Consider the following 20,979-nt stretch of genomic DNA (forward strand, 5'->3'; position numbering starts at 1 on the left):
TGCACGGCTCCTGTGTGATTCTGCCATGCGGATCCTTGAAGAACTGCCTGAACAAGTGATAAGAAAAAATGTAGCCCACTGCACAAGGCCACATTGAGGGATCAATGTTAAGATAATATAGCACCCTTCAGACTTCGAAGATTAATAGATCCATTGATTGATTCTCTTTCTTGCTGTTGAAAAGTCCAATTAGATCATATACGACTTTGGAAACCATGCAGCTCACTTCTACACTAGATTATTTCCTCTTCTGACCTGCGTGTGATGCGCTGGGCGCGTTTGTCTGAGTCCTTGTCAGTACCAGCGCTGCTCTGCTCGACGGGTTCTTCTACATGTACGCCGGATTTCTAACAGTACCGTGTGTTTTCTCCACACAGGGCACCAGAGATCATCCTGGGCCTGCCGTTCTGTGAGGCCATAGACATGTGGTCCCTGGGCTGTGTGATAGCCGAGCTCTTCCTGGGATGGCCCCTCTACCCCGGAGCCTCCGAGTACGATCAGGTAACATGCAATGATGGTTTGGACCTCCGAACTGTGTCCTGACTCTGGCCCCGCTCATAACTGCGTGATTCAGAGTGATCACGAATCTCACTTCGTGGTTACGTGGATACACCTGTGTGTGTTTTCTCTCTACCTGTGTGCACATGTGAGCGTGTTTGGGAGGCCGGGATGCTTCTACAATCCCCCCCCGACAGCCCCTGATGATTCTTGAGCAGCTTCCCTGTTTATCTGAACAGATGCCGCAGAGCCACTTGTCCAATTAGCGCAGCCCCTGTGCTCCAGAGCAAGACACTGCAGCGTTACCCCTTCTCCATCAGTCAGGCGAGGCTCAGAGGGAAAACCTTGCAAGCAAGTTGTGCTCCATCACTGAACACGCCCGTCTGATATTTCACTAGCCCCAAAACTTCGCAAAGTGTCTCATTTACAAGTCTAAAATCAATCTCAGGCTCTTGCGCTGAGGTCATATTTGGGTGGAGCAAAGATCTGCCATATGTCAAAAAAAAAACCTCAATCCTAATGATTTAGCCTTTTTTGTTTATTGGTGATATTCACTGGTCTCCCTTAATCCAATGGCTCAATCGTGCATATGAAGTCTCACGTGCATTTTCTGTCTTTTGTCTCGCAGATCCGGTACATCTCACAGACACAAGGTCTGCCTGCAGAGTATCTGTTGAGTGCCGGAACGAAAACCACCAGGTTCTTCAACAGAGACCCCGACTCCACCTATCCCCTCTGGAGACTCAAGGTACGGCTGGAACGACGGAGACGCATTCGCAAACAAAAACTGCCTTTTAGTAGCATCAACAGCACCCTCCTAAGAGCAGCAATAACTGCCATTAATATTGTACGTCACGCTGTGTGAGGCATTGGCGGCCCTGGCTATAAAGAAAGTCAGAGTGTAGTGTGAGCAAAGTGGATCTCTGTGAGAAGATTCAGTAAATGGAAGCCCAGGCTGATGAATCCTGCTCAAAGGATGTGTGCCCCCCCCCCCCCCCCCCCCCCTGTTCCACTGTGGACCACTCAGTGAGGAGGTCAGCTCCTTCCTTCATTTCTACCCGAATTATCTTCAGTGGAACTTTTTGTTCAGCGGGGCAGTAATGTCCTTTCGGTGTTTGACGTTTGGTGCGTTTGCTTCTTATGAATCCCAGTAACAAACCAATATAATTGCACTTTAAATGAAGCCATGAAGCGACATAGTAAACGCTCTTCAGTAAGCTGTCCAAGGACTTCTAGCAGTTGTCAGGTTAAAGTTGTCTTTTAATGTTGTCTTTTCAAAACACGTTGACAGTCACTGACCCAACACACCTGCTTTAACGAGTGTCCTTGTTTTGTGGAAAATCACCACGTTTTTTCCATCCTGAAGAGTGATTACTCAGCTTTAATTTGACCGCGCCACATGTTCCCACATAACAGCAGCTGTATCACTTTGCTGACTGTAATTAAAAAATACCTTCACATTCAACTCAGATTCATTTTGTGTACATTTTTTAAAGCGTTGAAAAAGAGTGATCACACGCGTTCACTTGTGTTTACGTGAATGTGTCCATGTGCACATGTGTGAAAAGCACGCATGCAGTTTACATGCAGTGTGTCATCTCAGTGATAAAGCGTGTACCCCCCCCCCCCGAGCCTCCCTGGCTGTTAGATGAGCGTTTGTGTGCTACCCCAGGGTTGCCGGGAGGGCAAGCCGAGCCCTGCTGCACACCAACAACAAGCGGCTGTAATGAGCCAAATGTAAATAGTGTGTTTCCAGAGGGGAAGTGTGATGTGGATTTGAGAGCAACATCTGCTTCTTGTCTCCCGCAGACTCCAGAGGACCACGAGGGCGAAACGGGGATCAAGTCCAAGGAGGCTCGCAAGTACATCTTCAACTGCTTGGATGACATGGCGCAGGTACAAACAAAGCCTGACTCGTCACCCCCCCCCCCCCCCCCCCCCCCCACACTTTTGCGTGGATGGCATCCACCTGTCTCGCATTTACGGCATCAAATGATGGGTCCACTCGGTTTGATCCATCGCACCATGAGAATTATCCATCAAATATTTGAAATGCTTTAAGATGCCAAAGCCTGATCTCCAGATGCATTGTAGCTCCGCTTCTTTCTGGACGTTTACAAAGTGAAATGAAAGCAGCTGTTCACTGGAACGCCTCCTCAACTCTGAAATCTGCTCTTCATTTCGCTTAACCGCCATCAAATAAGCCACAGACATTCGGGCCGATCATGCGGTGAGGCTGGTTAATGTATATACACAGTTTGCTTTATTGTTTAAGCTGCAGTGACTGTTGTGGCCATGTTGTGCGTATTTAGAATATAGCACATGTCCAGTAAATGCATAAAGGACAAGTGTGGGACTCTCTCCTACTTTTTTATAAACCCATACACACACACACATTCCAGAGTTTCCCCACTAGTTTTGCAGACCAGCTCAGTGGGACCCCCACCGTGTTGCGTCTTCATGACTCAGCAGCCCTGCATGCCACCTGTGGGAATCTGCTTGTTAAGAAGCCTTTGCTTAACCCCGCCGGAAAGGAATTATACTACAACAAAACATCTGTATGGAAAAGCCCTTCTACCGAATGTAGATACATTTAATGTCACTTCCCTCTATGACTCTGCCTGAATTGGTCCCTTCACGGTGGGAAAGTTCACATGTAGCCATTACATTTTGACACGATGTGCCTGAAAGGGAGATGATATTAAGTGTTTTTTTCAATCTTACTTGGCCAAATACTGGTCCTGCCGACAGAAATGGCAGTGTGATGGAAAATTACAATGTTTTTCCCAGGGCCCCTTGAATCTGTGACGGTACTCTCATGTCACCGCGCACCTCGATCTTCCCTCTGATAATGACAGGCCAAGAGATAAGAGTTAAGCGGGAGAATTATTTCTTGAAAAATGGTCGACCTGGTGCCCAAACAGGAGCAGCTTCTGGAGACCGTCAAATGTGGATAAGTAGTGACTTAAGTGATGGAGACAATTATGGTTGTCCAGGAGAGCCCGAGGCCATTGTCAGACCAGTGTGGAATAACACGCTGTCGGGTGCGACAAGATAGTACCGCTGTCCGGGCTCGTTGAGTAGCAGTACACACACACACACACACACATTCAGTTTAATGAAACCAACCTGCACTGTTATGATATCCCTTGGGTCATCTCTGTCTCCAACGCTTCAAGCTCCGTGTCCCGTCCTTCTCTCACTGCAGCAGCCCGATTCAGCTTGCCACAAAGGCCATATTGCGGAGCTGCACGAGCTTAATGTGGGAGGAAACGGCCTATTTTTCCCCATCTCGCTATTCCTATCATATAAACAAGTCAGCATTGTGGACATCTGTCTCTGCGTGTATAATGGATGATGTAGCTGAAGGCCCTAAGAGACAGAAAGGCTGGGTGCCAGGAAGAGATAATGAACCTCCTCTTAGTCGTGGGAAATGGGGGGAGGCTTCAGTCACAAGTATATCTAATTTGAGTAAATCAGACACTAACTTAGAGAAAATGCAGGATCCTGCTTGAGGACTGATGTAGAGGGAAGGCCTGATAAAAAGAAATGTGTTTATTTTGATCGGCAATCCTTCAATATCTCCGTTAATGGGAGTGAAGCCATGGCCACATTCCCTTAAAATAACATCGTCACTCACTTCCGCTGCTCTTCCCATCGAGTAATAAAGTTTATGGATATATCTGTGCCTGTCGAATAGTGTTGTGCAGAAGACGACAGGCCTGGATCCTGCATGCAGCGCTCCACACCTCCTGAGGCGCTGCTCGACATCTGCCATCCCTGCCCTTACTCCTAGTAGCCTGTCAGTGCTCCCCACGGCACAGATGTGGCTCCGTAAAGAGCCATCGACATGCAAGACACGCAACGATGACCATGTTATTTGAAGCCCCTTGTCTTTAGTGGCCTTTTACAATGTACATTCAAGATAAGAAAAATGTAAAATGTTGCCTTTTGCTGTTATTGAAAGAAAATGAAGCATGAAAATACCCTTTCTATGCAGTATATTCACTATATATATTAGATGATAGCAATATTCTTTTACCATTTCTGATTATTGTGATTATTGTGCCACCTTTCTGCCAACTCCCCACTGCTATCCAAGCACAACCAAACTGTGTACGTTTCCCAAAGTCATTTCTTCCACTAGCAGAGGACGTCGTGATTATGTCCCACCTCATTCTGCAGATTATTCTTTTATCAGAGCCAGCGGAGGTGGCGAGCAGAGAGGAATGGTTACGGAGCCTGAATAACCTGCATAGAGAAAGCGAATTGAATCAGATGCGCGGTGTTGATTGGCAGCACATCTGATAGCCCCTGGAGCAGGCCTCGAGATAAGCGCTGCGTCTTTATTAAAAAACAGCCCTGCTACCTCTGCATGGCAGTCACAATAAACATGGCCGCCTTTCTGTTGGCTCGGTCCACGTCACTGTCCTTGCACTGCCTGATTGTGTGCTAGTGGGCTTAGACCCAGACTTTAGCTTCCTTCATACCTGCACCCACAAATAAAAGTAAGGGTCAGTCCCCACAATGAATGCCTCGCCTGCCAAATCGATCCGTCACAGTTACATTAGACGGATGGTGTCCTTTTTAAGAACTGGCCAAATTTATTGGGGCTCATGTTTTTGTTTATTTTCACATCTCAGGATTAGATAAAAAAAAATCCCAGCGGAGGCGCCAGGAGATATTTCAAGTGGCGCTAGAAATACCAGTGCAAATGTTTATAATGTCACTTAGGTGCAAGGTTATCACCGGGTTCTGTGACACTCGCACTGACACCCTAACTGATGAGGCCTTGCGAGTATTAATAGGCCCCTCTTTGGGAATAACTTGTGGGGGGGGGGCGGGGTTTTTTTTCTTTTCTTTTTTTTTCTCCCTCTGTCACCGCAGCAACACGAGAATCCTTGAATGCTCAATAAAGCCTTATGCTAGAATGCGCGCGTGTTTTCGTACCCGCAGGTGAACATGACGTCGGACCTGGAGGGGAGCGACATGCTGGCAGAGAAGGCTGACAGGAGGGAGTTCATTGACCTGTTGACCAAGATGCTGACCATCGACGCGGACAAGAGGATCACTCCTATCGAGACGCTCAACCACCCGTTTGTTACTATGTCCCATCTCCTCGATTTCCCCCACAGCACACAGTAAGTGCCCTGTGGTTGTTGTTTGCACAATTACCACTCAAACGGTGAAATAACATCTGCCGCTTTGGCGAGACGCGGCACTCACTCCCTTCTTCTCCCTCTCCTCTCCTTCCGCGCAGTGTAAAGTCCTGCTTCCAAAACATAGAGATCTGCAAGCGTCGTGTCAACATGTACGACACCGTCAACCAGAGCAAGACGCCCTTTATCACCCACGTGGCACCCAGCACCTCCACCAACCTCACCATGACCTTCAACAACCAGCTGAACACTGTGCACAGCCAGGTAAAGCCCCCACTCATTGGTACGACAGATTCTATGCTGTCAGGTGCAAGTACACTCACTGGTTCAGCTGTGGGTTGCAGCATTTCAATGGAAGAAATGACATAAGAAATGTAGTGTGGAATATTTATCAAGTACGTGTATGCATAACAATTGCGCTGCTTCAGGCAGAAAACCCAAATCATTCCTCCTGGCTAACCGCTGAAACGCTCTTTTTTTTTTTTTTTTAAACCAAATACTGCTATTTTAAATGCCCAACTGTCAGAAGTTTACTAGCTCAGCAGCCCACAAGCAGCTGTTTCTCTCTTTGTTCTATATTTCTTTCTGACCGTTTCTTCCGTGTTTACTTGCTGCCTCTCTGCCTGGCCGCATGCATATCTGTCTGCCTGCATATTCTGTCTGTGCCCCCGGTCCTGTGGGATTGTCACAAAGTGCTGATTACACACATGACAAGCCCCCACTTCCTGCTTGCCTTGCATTCTGGGGCTTTCAGTCCTTAAGAATCCCGTTGCCAAGCTTCCTCTCCCCTTTCCCTCCTCTGTCTTCTCCTCTCTCCTCCAGTTTGCCGGGGGTTGAGCCTGTGGTGCTTTAGCGCTTCGTTCGCGTACGGCTTGTGAAACCAAAGTGCTGACTTTTGGCTTATGCCGGAATCACCGCGCTTCGTGTTGCAAGGTTTTCCAGATTGTGCTTAGTTACAACTCCAGCTCTCTCTCTCTCTCTCTCTCTCTCTCCCCCCACCCCTCTCTTTAGTAAACAATGTTCTTTATCACCGACTATATCGAGCCAGCTCGCACTGTGTAGCATGCGACAAAAAACCCATCTCGCTGTGATATAAATGGATTAACATTCCCTCAGCTTGTCTTTTCTACTGCCCGGCTTTCAGGGCATACAAACAGACTTAAGTTAGTGATTTATTCAGTTTGATTCATTTGCAAGGCTAGAATGCACCTTTGGCTTGGATTTTCCTGCTTTCCTGCTTGTTTATGATGAATGCCACAGTGGCGTATTGATTATGTTCCCTCCCCTGGTGCTTATCGAACACGCTAAAGAGAGCAAATGGAAAAATGAAAGCGCTGCCTCTCCAGTCTCTCCCCCCCCCCTTAATGAAAGGACTAAAATTAGACAGTGCGAGTAGTACTTTCGGGATGAGCAAACCATGTCTCTTAAAAGCATTTGTTTGTATCTCGGATGTATTCCACATGTCTTATTAATGGTCAAGACATGCTGGAATTGCCTAAGCTTACACAATTATATAATGACGGCTGGCTGTGGAATATTACTCCTGTCAGGCATATTGATTTGGGTGCTGGATAGTGAAGCTGTGACATGAAATGTCAAGTTTGGCTGCAGCAAATTATACAAGCTCATTATAAAGTCACATTTACATTTAAACAGTTTTTTTGTCAGCAGAAGTGGGCAATTTGTTTGCCTTTAAATAGTTTAAATGATACACGATTTTCCAAAATGTCAGTGTAAATATGCTGTGGTGGCATTTTGCTCCTTGATAGTTGAATTTTTTAAGAATCGTAGCATTGATTGCATCTCTTGTAACCTTCTTTCCCTCTAATTAATCAAATCATCAGTATGCATATTTTAAGACACCTTTAAATCAGTCGTCTAATTTCCTTGTTCTTTCCCCGGCTCTCATCTTATGTGGATCTAGTGGTTGTTTTTACATTTTTGTGTGTCTTTTTTTTTGTTTGTTGTTTTTTACCGTGCCTGCTGTTCAACCCTTCCTCCCCAGAGCACTTCCACTTCCCTGATGTTCCCATCTGTACCTCCACTCTCATGATTTTTTATTTTGGTCCCATCATTCCTCTAGGCCACCAACTTGGTTCCCTCCACCACCAACAATGCCACCCTTTCCTTTGCAAGTCCTGATGTCTCCATACTAAACTACCAATCTGCACTCTACCAGCCCTCCGCTGCCGCCATGGCGGCCGTGGCCCAGAGGAGCATGCCCCTGCAGCCGGGGCCTCCTCAGCTCTGCGCTGCTCGGCCCGACCCCTTCCAGCAGGCGCTCATCGTCTGCCCACCTGGCTTCCAAGGTAAGGAGCTTTGCCCAGTCGGTATGCGTTAGTGTGAGTGGTGCGGAGTGCGATTTGTGGTCATCTGTGCGAAAACAACAATTCCAACCACGAGCACCTGCACTAGGCCATGATGTGAGGATAAACATGTATCTATTGTAATACATACAGATCTGGAGTCAGTTTTAGTTCTATCTCAGACAGTCAATGCACAGACACTCTCTTCCCGTTTTTTTTTTGTTAGAGTCAATCGTAGTGTGAATCATACCAATTGTCATCCCATAATAATTTGATGAGGCAATTAGTCATTTGAAAGAACATTGAACATGTTTGCTCACGCCACTGACGTCTCCTCTGTGTTTGTGCGGGGGGGGGGGGGGGAGAAAAGCTCCACGGCATTCTTCTGTTTGTTTACTCGTTCTTTTTATGGAATGTGTGATAAAAAAAATCCATTATTAGAAGCTTTTTTTATACTATTGTCATGACTACTGTTTGTGTTTTTCTAAGTTATTTTTCTATATGCAAATCCAGTGGAGGGGGTTTTGACATCTTTTAAAAATGAAACGATGAAGTTCTGCAGATTTGTTTGTATCATTTAGTTTTTTTGGTTGACACGCTCCGTACATGTACTTTGTTTGTGCACAGGGCTGCAGGCGTCCCCTTCCAAGCACACCAGTTACTCTGTGCGGATGGAGAATGCCGTTCCCATAGTGACGCAAGCCCCCGGTGCCCAGCCACTGCAGATTCAACCTGGCCTCCTTACGCAGGTAGAGTATCACGGAGAATGGAACTAATAGATTTTTTTGCGCATGCGAAGACTGACGGTGCCTTTCAGACCCGGAACCGCTCGTATTCAAACAAAGCTCTCTGCATCCTTTTTTTTTTCTCCACAAGCCTTCACTAAGAATAGTATCCATCGATGGAGGCTAGAAATCACTCAATGTTCCTGACCCTGCCCCTTGCTGGCAGCTGTTTTTTTTTTTTTTTTTCCCGAGCACATTCAGGCCAAGCTCTCCGGTGCATTGCTCCCTGTTTCTCCCCATCTCTCTCCCTCCCTCTCGCTCGCTCTTTCTGCTGTCCCGTCTCTCCTGGAGGCTGAGGCTACCACGGTCTGATGCACACAAAGGCAGGGGCCTTTCACACGGAGGAGGCCTTCACTGGGGCCGAAGCTTTAGCTGCTAATATACAGTTGTTGGAAGTAACAGGGAGTGACTGTGCCTCTCTCTCACACAAACAGTCTGGGACACTTCCATCCCCACACCACCTCTTTCCCTATGGAAATTTCCACGAAGGCTTTAAATATCCCCGTGAATCCAGGGAGTTTGAGGTGCTCCCTTATCTCCAGTTAATCATGCAGTAGGCAGGGAGACAGGCAGCGAAGCTCTTTTTGTGTGTGTGTGTGTCTGTGTGCGCCTGACTGTGTTTCTATGGTGGATTAATCTGTCAGATACCAAATGGTGATTAGCTCCAGGGCTGCTTCCAAGTCAGGCGCTCCAAATTACAGGCCTCGGAGGATCCCGGGAGGTCAGGGGCTGCTTTAATGGGGCTCTGCATGACCAGCGATTTCCCAACATCACCAGCTTCATGGATGTGAAGGGCAGAGGCAAAACAGATTCATTCATCTACGTGTCTTTAAGGGGAAATGCACATCATATTACCTACTGTATCAAGTGTGGATCCGACATTTCTGGTCGGCTCACCTCTGTCTGCACACGTGTTAAACAAAGACATGCGGTAGTAAACGCAAGCAGATGTTTGTTTTTTTATAGGCCAACGAGGCGCACACCTAATAACCGGGTTTGTGGTGTATTTATTCCCTTTACGGTGGGAGGTCCCGGGGCCCCCGGCCCGACTTGTTGGATGCATTCGCCCCACCTGTGCCTTCACCCACCCACTGCTACCCGTGAGCCCTTTGCCCACTTTGGACCCATGCAAGTTTAGCTGTAAGCACACTGGGGAGGCAGAGAGGGGGCAGAGAGAAGGAGGCTCTGAGCAGTGAGGCAGGGTGATCAGCGGGACCTTTATCTGGAGCAGGAATGTAGAAAATGTGGAAACAATTGGGGAATGAGATCGGGCGCTTTCAAAGCCCTGAGGTGACAAAGGGTTTTCACCCGGGGAGTGCAGGTCGAGGTGGGAGGCGGTGGGGCCGCTGATAGCGATGGTGTACTCTGGGAAGAGAGAAATGGCCTCTTAACTGGGTTTACCATTTCAGGGCAGACAGGCTGGTTACACAACGCAGACGCCGAGTGAGAGAGGCACGTAAAGTGCCGGGAATGGAGATAGTGCGAGCGGGAGAAGGATGGATGTATTACAGTCTCTTAATGGCATGTTGGTAAAAGGCCTTGGATGTGGTCTCCGATGTAGAGACCATCTCCAGCTCCAGAATGTTTGATTAGAGATGTCAGTCATCAGCGCACAGACGCGGGCGGCAGCGCTGCTGGCCTGCAGATGCTCCTTTTAGCACTTCAACCAAAGGCTTGTTGGTTTGGACTTTGCGACCTGCCTCAGACTTAAAACAATTCAGCTTCCACAAGCTCGCAGGCAGAATACTGAACAGAACAGCTTCTTTGTGTCAGAATATAATGGACACCGACGGTGCAAAGCAAAAAATGTGAATACGAAGATAAAGGTTAAGATAAAGTTAGAAGATGAAGGTAAAAATAGTCCCTGGAGCTAATACACAGGTTATCCGCTTTTCAATTGGTTTGGGGCCTCTCTTCCTGTCTGTCTGTGAGTCTTTCTCTTCTGCTATTTAAACGTGTGTGTGTGTGTGTGCTGGAGAACATACTGATGCTGTTGTAAATAGATGTGCAAAGGGTATTAAAGGAACAATTCATTATCCCCGACATTCAAGTGCTAATCAATAGAACTGCATTAAACTATTAGGGTTACACAACGCAGTAACACACAAACACGTTCATGCATGCATGCATGCGCGCACACATAACTTGGCACAAAAAGCAAGATACTCCTCCTGTTCTGCATCAGAAATACAAAGTAGCCACTTTCACAGCAGCTTCAAAAGGCCTATGAATTTAATTAGAACAGGTTTATTTTACTCAAGGATAAAAACACATAATCACTCTAAAACACAGACACACACACACACACACACTCACGCGTTCAGTCATACCAACGTAGACAAAGAAAGGAGCTGCTGTACGTTTTTATTAAGTCCTTATCTCCTTTGACGATGGATGTCTCCTTGAAGCTGGCGGAGTGCCTTTCACGTGCCCAGTGGCCGGTTTAGACCAGCTGTTGTGCACTATGGAAAAGATACTGTAATTTATCACTCCCTCAAAACTAATCAATGAGTTCCCTTTGTTCCTTCATTCATTATGCCCTAAATGAAAAGACTCAATCATGGGTGACTTCGCAGTCCATGAAAGACTTGAGAAAACAAATTATTAAAATGCATTGCTTTTGTTGTGTGGTTACATGCAGCTTGACTGTTTTCCTCTCTACTTCTCCTCTCTATGTCCTTTCACTCTCCTCGTCTCCTCCCCCCTTCTGTGTTTCTCCTCCCCCAGCAGGCCTGGCCCAGCGGCACCCAGCAGATCCTGCTGCCTCCAGCCTGGCAGCAGCTCACCCACACCTCAGTCCAGCATGCCACCGTCATCCCGGACTCCATGAGCACCTCGCAGCCTCTTGCCAACTGGAGGTGAACGACAGTGCTTTTTTTTTTTTCTTGTTACTGCTCCGAGGCAGTCCTAAACGTTGACGTCTCAATATAGTGGCTTAGAGTTTTCATATCCATCGATCGCCTCCCGATGCTTCAGCTGGATGAAACAAGGTTGACGTGTGTCACTTTAAAGCTGCAAGAACAATGCGATTTTTAAAAAAAATCAAGTTTACACACACAACATTCGGTGCAGGGCTGTAGGTCAGGGCAGATAAATTGATTTCAAAGGCCAGCAGTGGTTTTATGGCTTTTATAGGTCAATATGTGCTATGGGAAGATGGTATAGCAGAAGAGTGATTGACCGAGGAGCCTGTATCTCCCTGACAGCTTGTCCTTTATTGTCAATGAATCACAGTCCCAACTTGATTGCTGGTGCTTTTTATAAGAGCAGATTTACCTCAGGGAGATGGGATATGCACGTGTAAAAACATCAGGTCTACTACAGCCTGTCACTGCGATGACTCGATGGATGGATGGATGGATAGATGGCTGAAGCCGATCGGCAGGGAGAACACGAGGATTCAGGTGTATCGTGTGTACGCGCAAATGCACAAATTCATTCGTAGTTGTCCGTCTGTGGCCAGACGTTCACCTCCCCCGTCCCTCCCCTCCCTTCCTGTCCGGTGGCAGCTCTGTTGTCCTCAGAGAGACGATTGGGAAAGTGTCGCACTTCCTCTGCAGAGCTATCGCTTCACAGCTGCTGGTGTCAGCTCCTCTGCCCCCCCCCCCCCCCACTCCGCCTCTACCCCCTTCCTCTCACTTGTTCCCTTTCCCTTCTCTTCTTGCTTTTAAAAAGTTAGCTGCTGCCACCTGCTGGCGTCTGTGGGAAATACCCCCCCCCCCCCCCCCCCCCCCCCCCCCGTCGTTCCTTTTCCTCACCGACGTTGGGTTTGTTTATCCTGTCATATTGACGTATTTGTCTGGTGTCTTATCGCTCACACAAAACGGTGTTTATGTTACAGGAATTCCCATCCGCACGGCACCCATTACAATCCCATCATGCAGCAGCCAGCCTTGTTGGCTGGACACGTCACGCTCCCATCCAACCAGACGCTCAATGTGGGTGTGGCCCACGTCATGAGGCAGCCCTCGACCAATAACAACTCCACTTCCAAGAAGAACAAACAGCACCAGATGTCCGCCAGGTACTCTCGCATGGACGATGGTAGACGTACTGGGAATCATCCCAATATCCCGCTGAAGATCAATAAGATCACGATGACCACAGGAGTCAAGTTGACCCTTTACTCTTTACTCCTCTGCCTCTCAATAAGGAACATGTCAGCCTACGAGGTGTCGTCCTCCCAGACGGTGCTATCCCCGCAGCGCTCCAAGCGGGTGAAGGAGAACACCCCTCCGCGTTGCGCCGTGCTGCAGAACTCCTCGTCCTTCAACTGCGCCCCCCAGCAGGGCTACGGGGGCGCAGGGTGGGGGCCTGGCGAATCGGAACAGGCTTCCAGCACCACCCGCAACCACCAGCAACAACACCACCTCCCCAGACAGACCATCATCATCCCCGACACGCCCAGCCCCGCAGTCAGCATCATCACCATCAGCAGCGACACGGATGACGAAGATGAGCACAAGCAGAGCAAGAGGTCGGTTCTGGATGTTTTTGGGGGATTAGTTGTGGTCGGGCTTCACTCGGTCGATACGAGCTGAGACGCTGGTTTGTTGTTGCTGAGGTGAAAAGTCTGCAGGCTTGTCACAACCAACACACCACAGAGGGCCAGGACAAACATGGCACCCAGCAGGAGAGAGACCAAAGCAGTGAAACTAAATGACCCCCCCCCCTCACCGTGGTACTTTGTGTCCGTGAATCAAATCAATTTTATCACCGTGCACTCGCCTGACAGCACAAAAGAATAGACACAAACTTAGCAATTCCAATAGAAGGGGAAAAAAAGAAAGTCAAACAGCTAGCAAATGTAGCAGGAGATCTATGCCTTAATAACTCAAAAATGTGTTTTTAGTGCGCTTAAATATTCCAGATATTTATTTTTATGTAGTTTAACAGGTTACTTTGTACAGATAAATTCTTATTTTGCTATGCCCTCTTTGCACACAGCTACAGAGAGAGAACAAAATACAAATAAACAAAAATATATGCATATATGCATACGCATTAGGCCTGCGCTAAAGTGCACCATACAATATATCATCTAATGATGAAAAATACAGTGAAAACACTTAAGCATTAAACCAGCACATCTGATATCATAATATTGATTGCCTTAAGTTTTGTGTGATCACAGAAGTTCATTTCTAATGTCCCTCCCTTCTCTTTCCTCCAGTTCATCTTCAAAGCAGCGGAAGAATGTCATCAGTTGCGTGACCGTCCACGATTCCCCCGACTCCAACTGTTCCAACAGCCCCTACGCTTTGGAGTCCAGAGCCCCCAACCACAACAACAACAACAGCTATGACACAAAGGCCGTCCTGGACAACTACAACAACGGGAACCTCCGCACCATCATCGTTCCTCCCCTCAAAACCCAGAGCAGTGAGGCCCCGAATGAGTGTGAGCGGCTGATGCCAGGTAACGCCGCCTCATCCGCTCGCCAGTAACCACGGCGCCGTTCTGTATGGGAGTCACTGCTCCTCAAATAACCAAACCTGCATCCTTTCCTCTTTAGAACCGATGAACCATCAGAATTCAGCGTACAAGTTCAAATCCTCCAACGGCTTGGTGTCTGGCAACAACCACCTGCACGGGGGCCTGACCGGAGGCGGGACCTACCGCCAGCAGCGCTCCGGGCTACACGCCCTCCAGCAGCAGCCCCTCAACCTCAGCCAGGTATGGGTCACCTTGTGAATAAGTGCGCACGATATGTTCAAGCTATTATTTATAGTATGTAAAGTAGGTTTAGCCTATTTGGGTTAATACGTTTTTTCTTTGGTAAACATTCGCAGCTTAGCTTCAAAAGGACGGGTAGCTAAGTTTAAACAGGCTCATCTCCCTAAATGTGCTAATAATAATTCAATCCGGAGAGACTTGTTGAAGTTTGAACACTGCTTTATTATAACAAGCATGAATATTGATATTTCAATGTGTTTGGGGCTTGGCCGGGATGCTGAGCCGAGCTATATCCCCCCCCCCCCTTAGGGAGTCCAGACACTGGTGATGGTGGTAGAGAATAAGTTGCTCCAATATCCTGATGTGCCAGTTACTGCTGTAGATTGGAGGTGTCGGGGGTGGTGGCGGGTCGCCTTTGGTGCGCGCTGAAATGACAAATGACAGCATAGAGAGAGAACAGTCTTTTAACGTTTGCCAGCACCGATGCAATTGTTTTACGGTAACCCACATCTGGTTGGCTGGTACTACCTGACCCCGCCCCTAATCAGCTGGTCGTGTGCCCCCCTTCCTGACTGAATTTTCGCCTAAGCTTCATTTAGCTAAATTAGAAACTCGTTTCATATTTAAAGTAAAATGTGACATGCCGCCGTCTACCATCTCCTCACGCAGGCGCAGCAGCACATGGTGAACGAGCGAAATGGTCATCGGCGCCAGCAGGCCTACATCACCCCGACCATCGCCACTCAGCCCCCGTACTCCTTCCATCACAACAGCCCCTCTCACGCGGGCAACGTTCACCCGCACCTGGCCGCCACGCACCTACCCAGCCAGCCCCACCTCTACACGTACACTGCCCCCGCTGCCCTGGGCTCCACCGGCACCGTGGCCCACCTGGTGGCGTCGCAGGGCTCGGCGCGCCACGCCGTCCAACACGGGAGCTACCCGCCGAGCATCGTCCACCAGGTGCCGGTCAGCATGGGCCACCGCGTGCTGCCCTCGCCCACCTTGCACCACAGCCAGTACCACCAGGCCCAGTTTGCTCACCAGGCCTACATCAGCGCTTCGCCCGCCTCCACTGTCTACACTGGATACCCTCTGAGCCCCACCAAGGTCAACCAGTACCCGTACCTCTAGAGAAGACACTTGACTGACACTGGAGAGCTGCTGCTGCTGCTGCTGCTGCTGCACCCGAATCCTCTCACTCCGATCCCAAACATCCTCTCCTCGACCTCAGACATGAACAGAGACAGAGGAACATGCAATCCTCATGAAACTGTCACAAACGACTTGAAGAAAAGAAGAAGAAACAGCCTCTCTAGAAGGGGAAGATGGGGTTGAGTTGCAGAGGGGTACAGTTCAAGATGTTTTCTTTTCATTTTTTTTTTTTTCTCCTGAAAGAGCCAGTTGTTTTTTGCATTTATTTCGTCTATTCTCCGCTTTGCTTTTTGAGGACAGTAATGTCTCGTTAGTTTTACAGGGACGTTTGAAACAGGCCTTTGGGGACAGTGGAGGCTTCCTTTTTTTTTTTTGTATCACAGCCTCTTCTATTTGGTAAGAGACTGTTGAACAGGGGTTACTGACTGGAAGTTTGGAATCCCAAGACATTTGGGAGAAGGTGAAATACGGAAAACCTGCTGCTCTTCAAAGAAAAAAAAAAAATATTGATGGCCTTGAACTGTCTTAACGTTTCCTAATCATTCACGGTGTGGGGACAAAAGAGAGGCGACTCCCATCCCACCTTCCCCAGCCGAGGAGGTTTCTGGAAATATAACCAACAGAAGACAACAAACTTTTTAGTGTATTTATAGATATTCTGTTCCTTTATGTTTCACCTTTATAACGATATACTTTGGTTTTTAGCTAGGTGTCTTAGTTAGGCCCCGTTCTTAGAATGTAGCAGTCTGCACATGTTGGTTTTGAGAAGAAAAACCTTTTTTTTTCCTCCCCCTGATACCAATAGATTTATTTGCTCCTCTTTTCTCAATGTGATTGCACAACGTGGTTATAATAACATAGGCATGTACAACGTGATTGTCTGTGTGTGCTACTGTCAAGCCGATGCGTGTGTAGTCCGCCTCCTTAAAACTCTCTCCAGTCTTTGGGTTTCGACCGTTGTTCCTTCGTAGTGCCTTACAGATATAACGACACAGTTTACCTGGCTCGGATCCCGAAAGCCACACGAGACTCCAGCTAAACGCAGAGACGTGTGTGTGTGTGTGTGTGTGTGTTTTTTCTGGTTTTGACATCCTAGTCGGGGCTTTTGCAGCTCTCTTCCAGGTGTGGGCTCAGCCCTCGCTGTTTCTTGTCCTTGATGACAGCGTCCCATACACGGTGAAGATTAATGTCAGACAGGAGTTGGGTCGATATCACGCTGAGCTATTTTATTATGTGTGCATGAGATAACTTGCCTGGGGTACTTACCAAAGTCATAGATAAATTCTTGTTACATTTTGCTGTGGGTTTTAATGTAAATATGAAAATGTGCAGTGTAGCTGTAGCCGTGAACCTCTATCACAGTGGCACCCAAATTGTGGCTTTAGCTCGGAAAATATTTGATTTTCCTTTTATGATCACACAGGGGGAATGTTTTCATGCACCGGGAATGTCCTGAGACACAGGAGAGGTTGTTTTTTTTTTTTTCTTCTAAGGTTTAAAGCTAGTCAGAGAGAAGGGGCCTGACAGAAAGTTATTGTTGCCACGAGGGTGGGTCTGTGAGGGAAGGCCAGGCCGAAGAGGAGAGGCGGCGTATCGAGGGTCGTTCGAGAGAGATTCTGCGTAGGCGAGAGGGAAGGGGCTGTTTGAGGTGGGTCCGTTTAGGGCGGCAGAGAGAAACTCTCATCTTAAATGGGACCAAAATGGTAGCAAGTTGGCACTGAGCAGGTTGATAGTGACACTGAGCCCGGGTGGAGGGTGGGAGCCTGAAAGGGGGGCTCCACCTCACCTGAATGCACACTTATGATTCTGACATGAAACCTTCCTCGTCGTCGTCGTCGTTGTTGTTGTTGTTGACGTAGTGTCGTTTGTTTCATCCGGCAACGGTATTTGTTGCGCTCGAGGTTCGGGTAGCCTCTCACGGCTGCAAGAACAGAAAACAGAAGGGAAATCCCACAGCGTACACCTGGAAGGGCACCTCGAGGACGACTCGTTGCCACTGTCCATTTGTCTTCGAGCCAGGTGCAGCACAGACATCGCCACGGCCAGCAGACCCCAACACTTAGACATCCAATAGGGCTGTCCCTTTGTGTGTTTGCTGCCTGATTCAACAGGCTTCATCTTTTTTGGGGGGGGGTTTTCTTGTAGCCAATGATACAAATAATCTCCTCTTGAACGTAGACGCAGCAGAACTGCTGGTGTTGTAGTGAAAGCCTTCCCACCCCTTTATGGTTTTATAGTTTTTGCATCTGAAGTGATTTTTCTTTTTTTTTTTTTACTTAATATTATTGACATGGCTGTAGTACCTATTGTGTTTCTTTTTTTTTTAGAGATTGTTGCAATAATTCTTGTGGATGTGTCTTTTTTCTGATATGTCGGGCTCATTTCTATTTTATAACCTGCAGGTTGATGTACAGTCGGGTTTAGTATTCCGTGCAGGTAGCTGCACCTGTGTAGACAAGTGTTGCAACACTGCTGGTGATAGTACGTCTATCAAGTTGATGATAACCCAATCGGGCCCCTATACACAGATGCTTTGGCTTGAGGGGGTCACTTGTCGGGCCCCAGAGTGGTTTGTCACCCCCCCGCCCCCCCCCCCCTCCCTCCCCTCAACTCTCCACTCCCCGTCAGCTCCAGCATGCAGGCCCGAGGGTAGTTGAAGACGTGATTACACCGTAACTTGCTGGTTACATCATTCTTCTCTGTTTTGTTGTTGTGTTTTTTTTATTTAATTTCATCTACCTAACTTTCTCTAGGTCATTGGGGCCTAAGCACACACACACACACACACACACACACACACACACACACAGATAAGGGAGATGATTATCCATTGAAATCTGTTGGCTCCTCTGTAATGAGACAGACTACTGAAACATTCCACTGTTTAAGGGAATTGGGCATCGCTGTCATCTCCTGTCAGCACCGGGATGCCGTTGTCACATTAGATCTTTTTTTTTCTTTTTTTCTCTCGCTTCTCCCACCAAAGAATTCAACAGACCAATCATGTACAGCACAGCACAGTAAAGTGCAAGCAATCCACCAGAGCTTTGCAAGGGCAGCAGAAGGGGCAATAACTTTTGGTCTCATCTTTAAAACGCTTTCACGAGTAAATTTGAGGACATGTTGTTTTAGCCCCCAGAAGCAAATGCATGTTTCACAAAGACGATTCGATGTATTTATGGCATACAGCAGAGTAATCGACTTGACTAAAGTCGGAACATTGGGCTACGAGAAGAGCTGCGTGTTCAGTTTCGCTGTCATTACTCCTCACACGTGTTTAGATTGAATGATCAATAATTATCAAACTTCTCTCTAAATTGATAAGCCAGTAGTTTTGTATTTTTTCGTTTTTTTTTTTTGCTGTTGATGATGTTTTTTGCTTTATCGGTGTCGTATGAAAATTTGGTTTTACATTAGCGTGCCATGAAGTAGAATGACCTGTCAAAATGAATTAATCCAAAATGTACCGACTATACCTTTAAAAACCACGGTCACCCGCACAAAATGAATGTAATGTGTGACCTACGACATCTGAAATGGCTTTAGATCTTTCTCTGTGGGTGACCATTCATTTCATTTTTACACCGTAAGTGGCCATGCATGATGCAATAATTATAGATCTGATCTCCAGCCAAATCCTACAAGTCATTAAAACCATGACTGCCCTCATGATTAGGGAATGTCAAATAATTGCTATTTTCTCAAACTAAATGAATAGAGGCCCTGTATACTCAACATTGTTGGAAATGACTTAATGTGTGTGCTAACTTTGTCTATTATTATGTTTCACATAACCAACGTTTTGTCTTTCATTAAAAAAAAAGGGGAATCAGAAACGTGATGTAGATCGAGTGACCTTACGATTACCAAAATGTGCTTAAGTAGAGTGTAAAAGATGTTTTGTGTTGTTGAGGTGAGCGTAGCCTTCCCGACTTTACTGTTAGAGCGCTGTCTTCCAAATAGCCAACCCGTCCCCCCCCCCCCCCCCCCAAAAGGCCCGTGGTTACATTTAAAAACTCAACCAGGCAGTGTCTCACTCTCTGTGAAGCCTGGCATTTTTCCTTTAACATATACTTAAACTTCCAACTTTTCTCATGGCGTCATTGTGATTTCTCTGCTCCCCTTCGGAGCTTTGCAAACACTGAGAGATGAGAGCGTTGAGGGAGCGCTACGTTAGTCCTGGGACGAACTCCTCGGTGAGAGCAGACCACCCCCCCGCGACGCCCACACGAGCGTCAGCGTAGATGTAAACCATTTTGAAAAAACTCGTTGCCGCCATGTACAGGAGTCAGGGAGAGGTGTCGGGTGGATTAATCGTGAGCTGGCCTCTCTGTCACCAGGTAACTCATAATCCAGCCACACGAGCATTCTTAAAGCCCTTTCAGATCAGAGTATAGGTGTGTTTTTATTTTACCTTTTCATTGAGGAGATCCGCTCCTTTTGCTGGCTATTCCTTGGGGGTATTCAGGGTGAGGTGGTCACGGTTTGATGCCATCGCTGATAGAGGGTGTCGGGTGAGTGAATGAAATTAAGAACCAAAACTGATTGTAATACGCTTGTTTTCCTTAATTTATTCTAATTTATGTAAAACCAGACATGGGATCCATATGAACCACTTTGTTGTCAGATATTTGGTCCTACTTTACATAACTGAAAAATGTAGCTTTCCTGGAAGATTTCTAGCCAAAGCTGGGTGTTTTTTGTGTTGTCAATGAACGGAATCCAGAAGTGGTAGACCAAAGCTACATTCACAGCCAAATTGGCCTTTTTACATTACAAAAGTATTCATCTAAAGCTAGAGGTCATGTTAAAGTCAAAGTGATATTTTCTGGTACATTCTCAAAATTTGTATTGCTCAATTTAATCACATCAATACTCATACAAGTGAGTTATGAGTTTATTTGCGTTTTCTAAAGACCTAACAATGCATCAAACCCTGACCCCCTTTTCTGTTTCTTGCTGTATGGTTTCTCATTGGTGTAAAATCTCATTCTTTGGCGATACAGCTAACGCGTGCTGCAGTATTTCCTAGTATACTTCTCCGTTAATTGTCTCTTCTTATTTACTTTTGTTTTTTTGGGGTGTGATGTCTCATTATTTCAATCTTCTGATCTGTATCGTTCAACGTATACCCTGTTCCTTAGTCTAATATTCTTAAGTATGTTATGAGAATGGATATTTTATTGGCTTTATAGAATGTTTAAATAAATATAATAATGACAATAAGAAGAAGGATTAATTAAACCTGCTAAGAGTACTTGCTACTAAGCGCTTGTGTTACCATTATGATGTTGTGTGCTTCTCTTAATCATTTTCGTTGTAGAAAAATGGAGTGAATTTATATTAGGCTTTGAAAAAACTAATTATAGCGTTGTACATTTTACAGGAGGATTTTAACAG

At 46.9% G+C, this 20,979-nt stretch overlaps 1 protein-coding gene across 3 annotated transcripts in view; it reads left to right on the forward strand.

Moving 5' to 3' along the window:
* Positions 1 to 18,169, forward strand: part of hipk2 (homeodomain interacting protein kinase 2) — a 61,988-nt gene extending 43,819 nt beyond the window's left edge. The window contains exons 3-15 of one of the 3 annotated variants that reach the window (XM_037450627.2): positions 378 to 501; positions 1,127 to 1,246; positions 2,308 to 2,394; positions 5,455 to 5,639; positions 5,759 to 5,921; positions 7,741 to 7,966; positions 8,591 to 8,712; positions 11,476 to 11,606; positions 12,590 to 12,772; positions 12,902 to 13,225; positions 13,922 to 14,166; positions 14,264 to 14,424; positions 15,094 to 18,169. In XM_037450627.2, the coding sequence (XP_037306524.2) occupies positions 378 to 501; positions 1,127 to 1,246; positions 2,308 to 2,394; positions 5,455 to 5,639; positions 5,759 to 5,921; positions 7,741 to 7,966; positions 8,591 to 8,712; positions 11,476 to 11,606; positions 12,590 to 12,772; positions 12,902 to 13,225; positions 13,922 to 14,166; positions 14,264 to 14,424; positions 15,094 to 15,558 (2,536 nt within the window). In that variant the 3' untranslated portion in view covers positions 15,559 to 18,169. The remainder of the gene's footprint in view (positions 1 to 377; positions 502 to 1,126; positions 1,247 to 2,307; positions 2,395 to 5,454; positions 5,640 to 5,758; positions 5,922 to 7,740; positions 7,967 to 8,590; positions 8,713 to 11,475; positions 11,607 to 12,589; positions 12,773 to 12,901; positions 13,226 to 13,921; positions 14,167 to 14,263; positions 14,425 to 15,093) is intronic. The other 2 variants (XM_037450628.2, XM_037450629.2) reach the window with 2 other exon arrangements.
* Positions 18,170 to 20,979: the final 2,810 nt, after the last annotated feature.

This window comes from Pungitius pungitius, chromosome 6 (assembly GCF_949316345.1).
Source record: "Pungitius pungitius chromosome 6, fPunPun2.1, whole genome shotgun sequence".
NCBI lineage: Eukaryota > Metazoa > Chordata > Actinopteri > Perciformes > Gasterosteidae > Pungitius > Pungitius pungitius.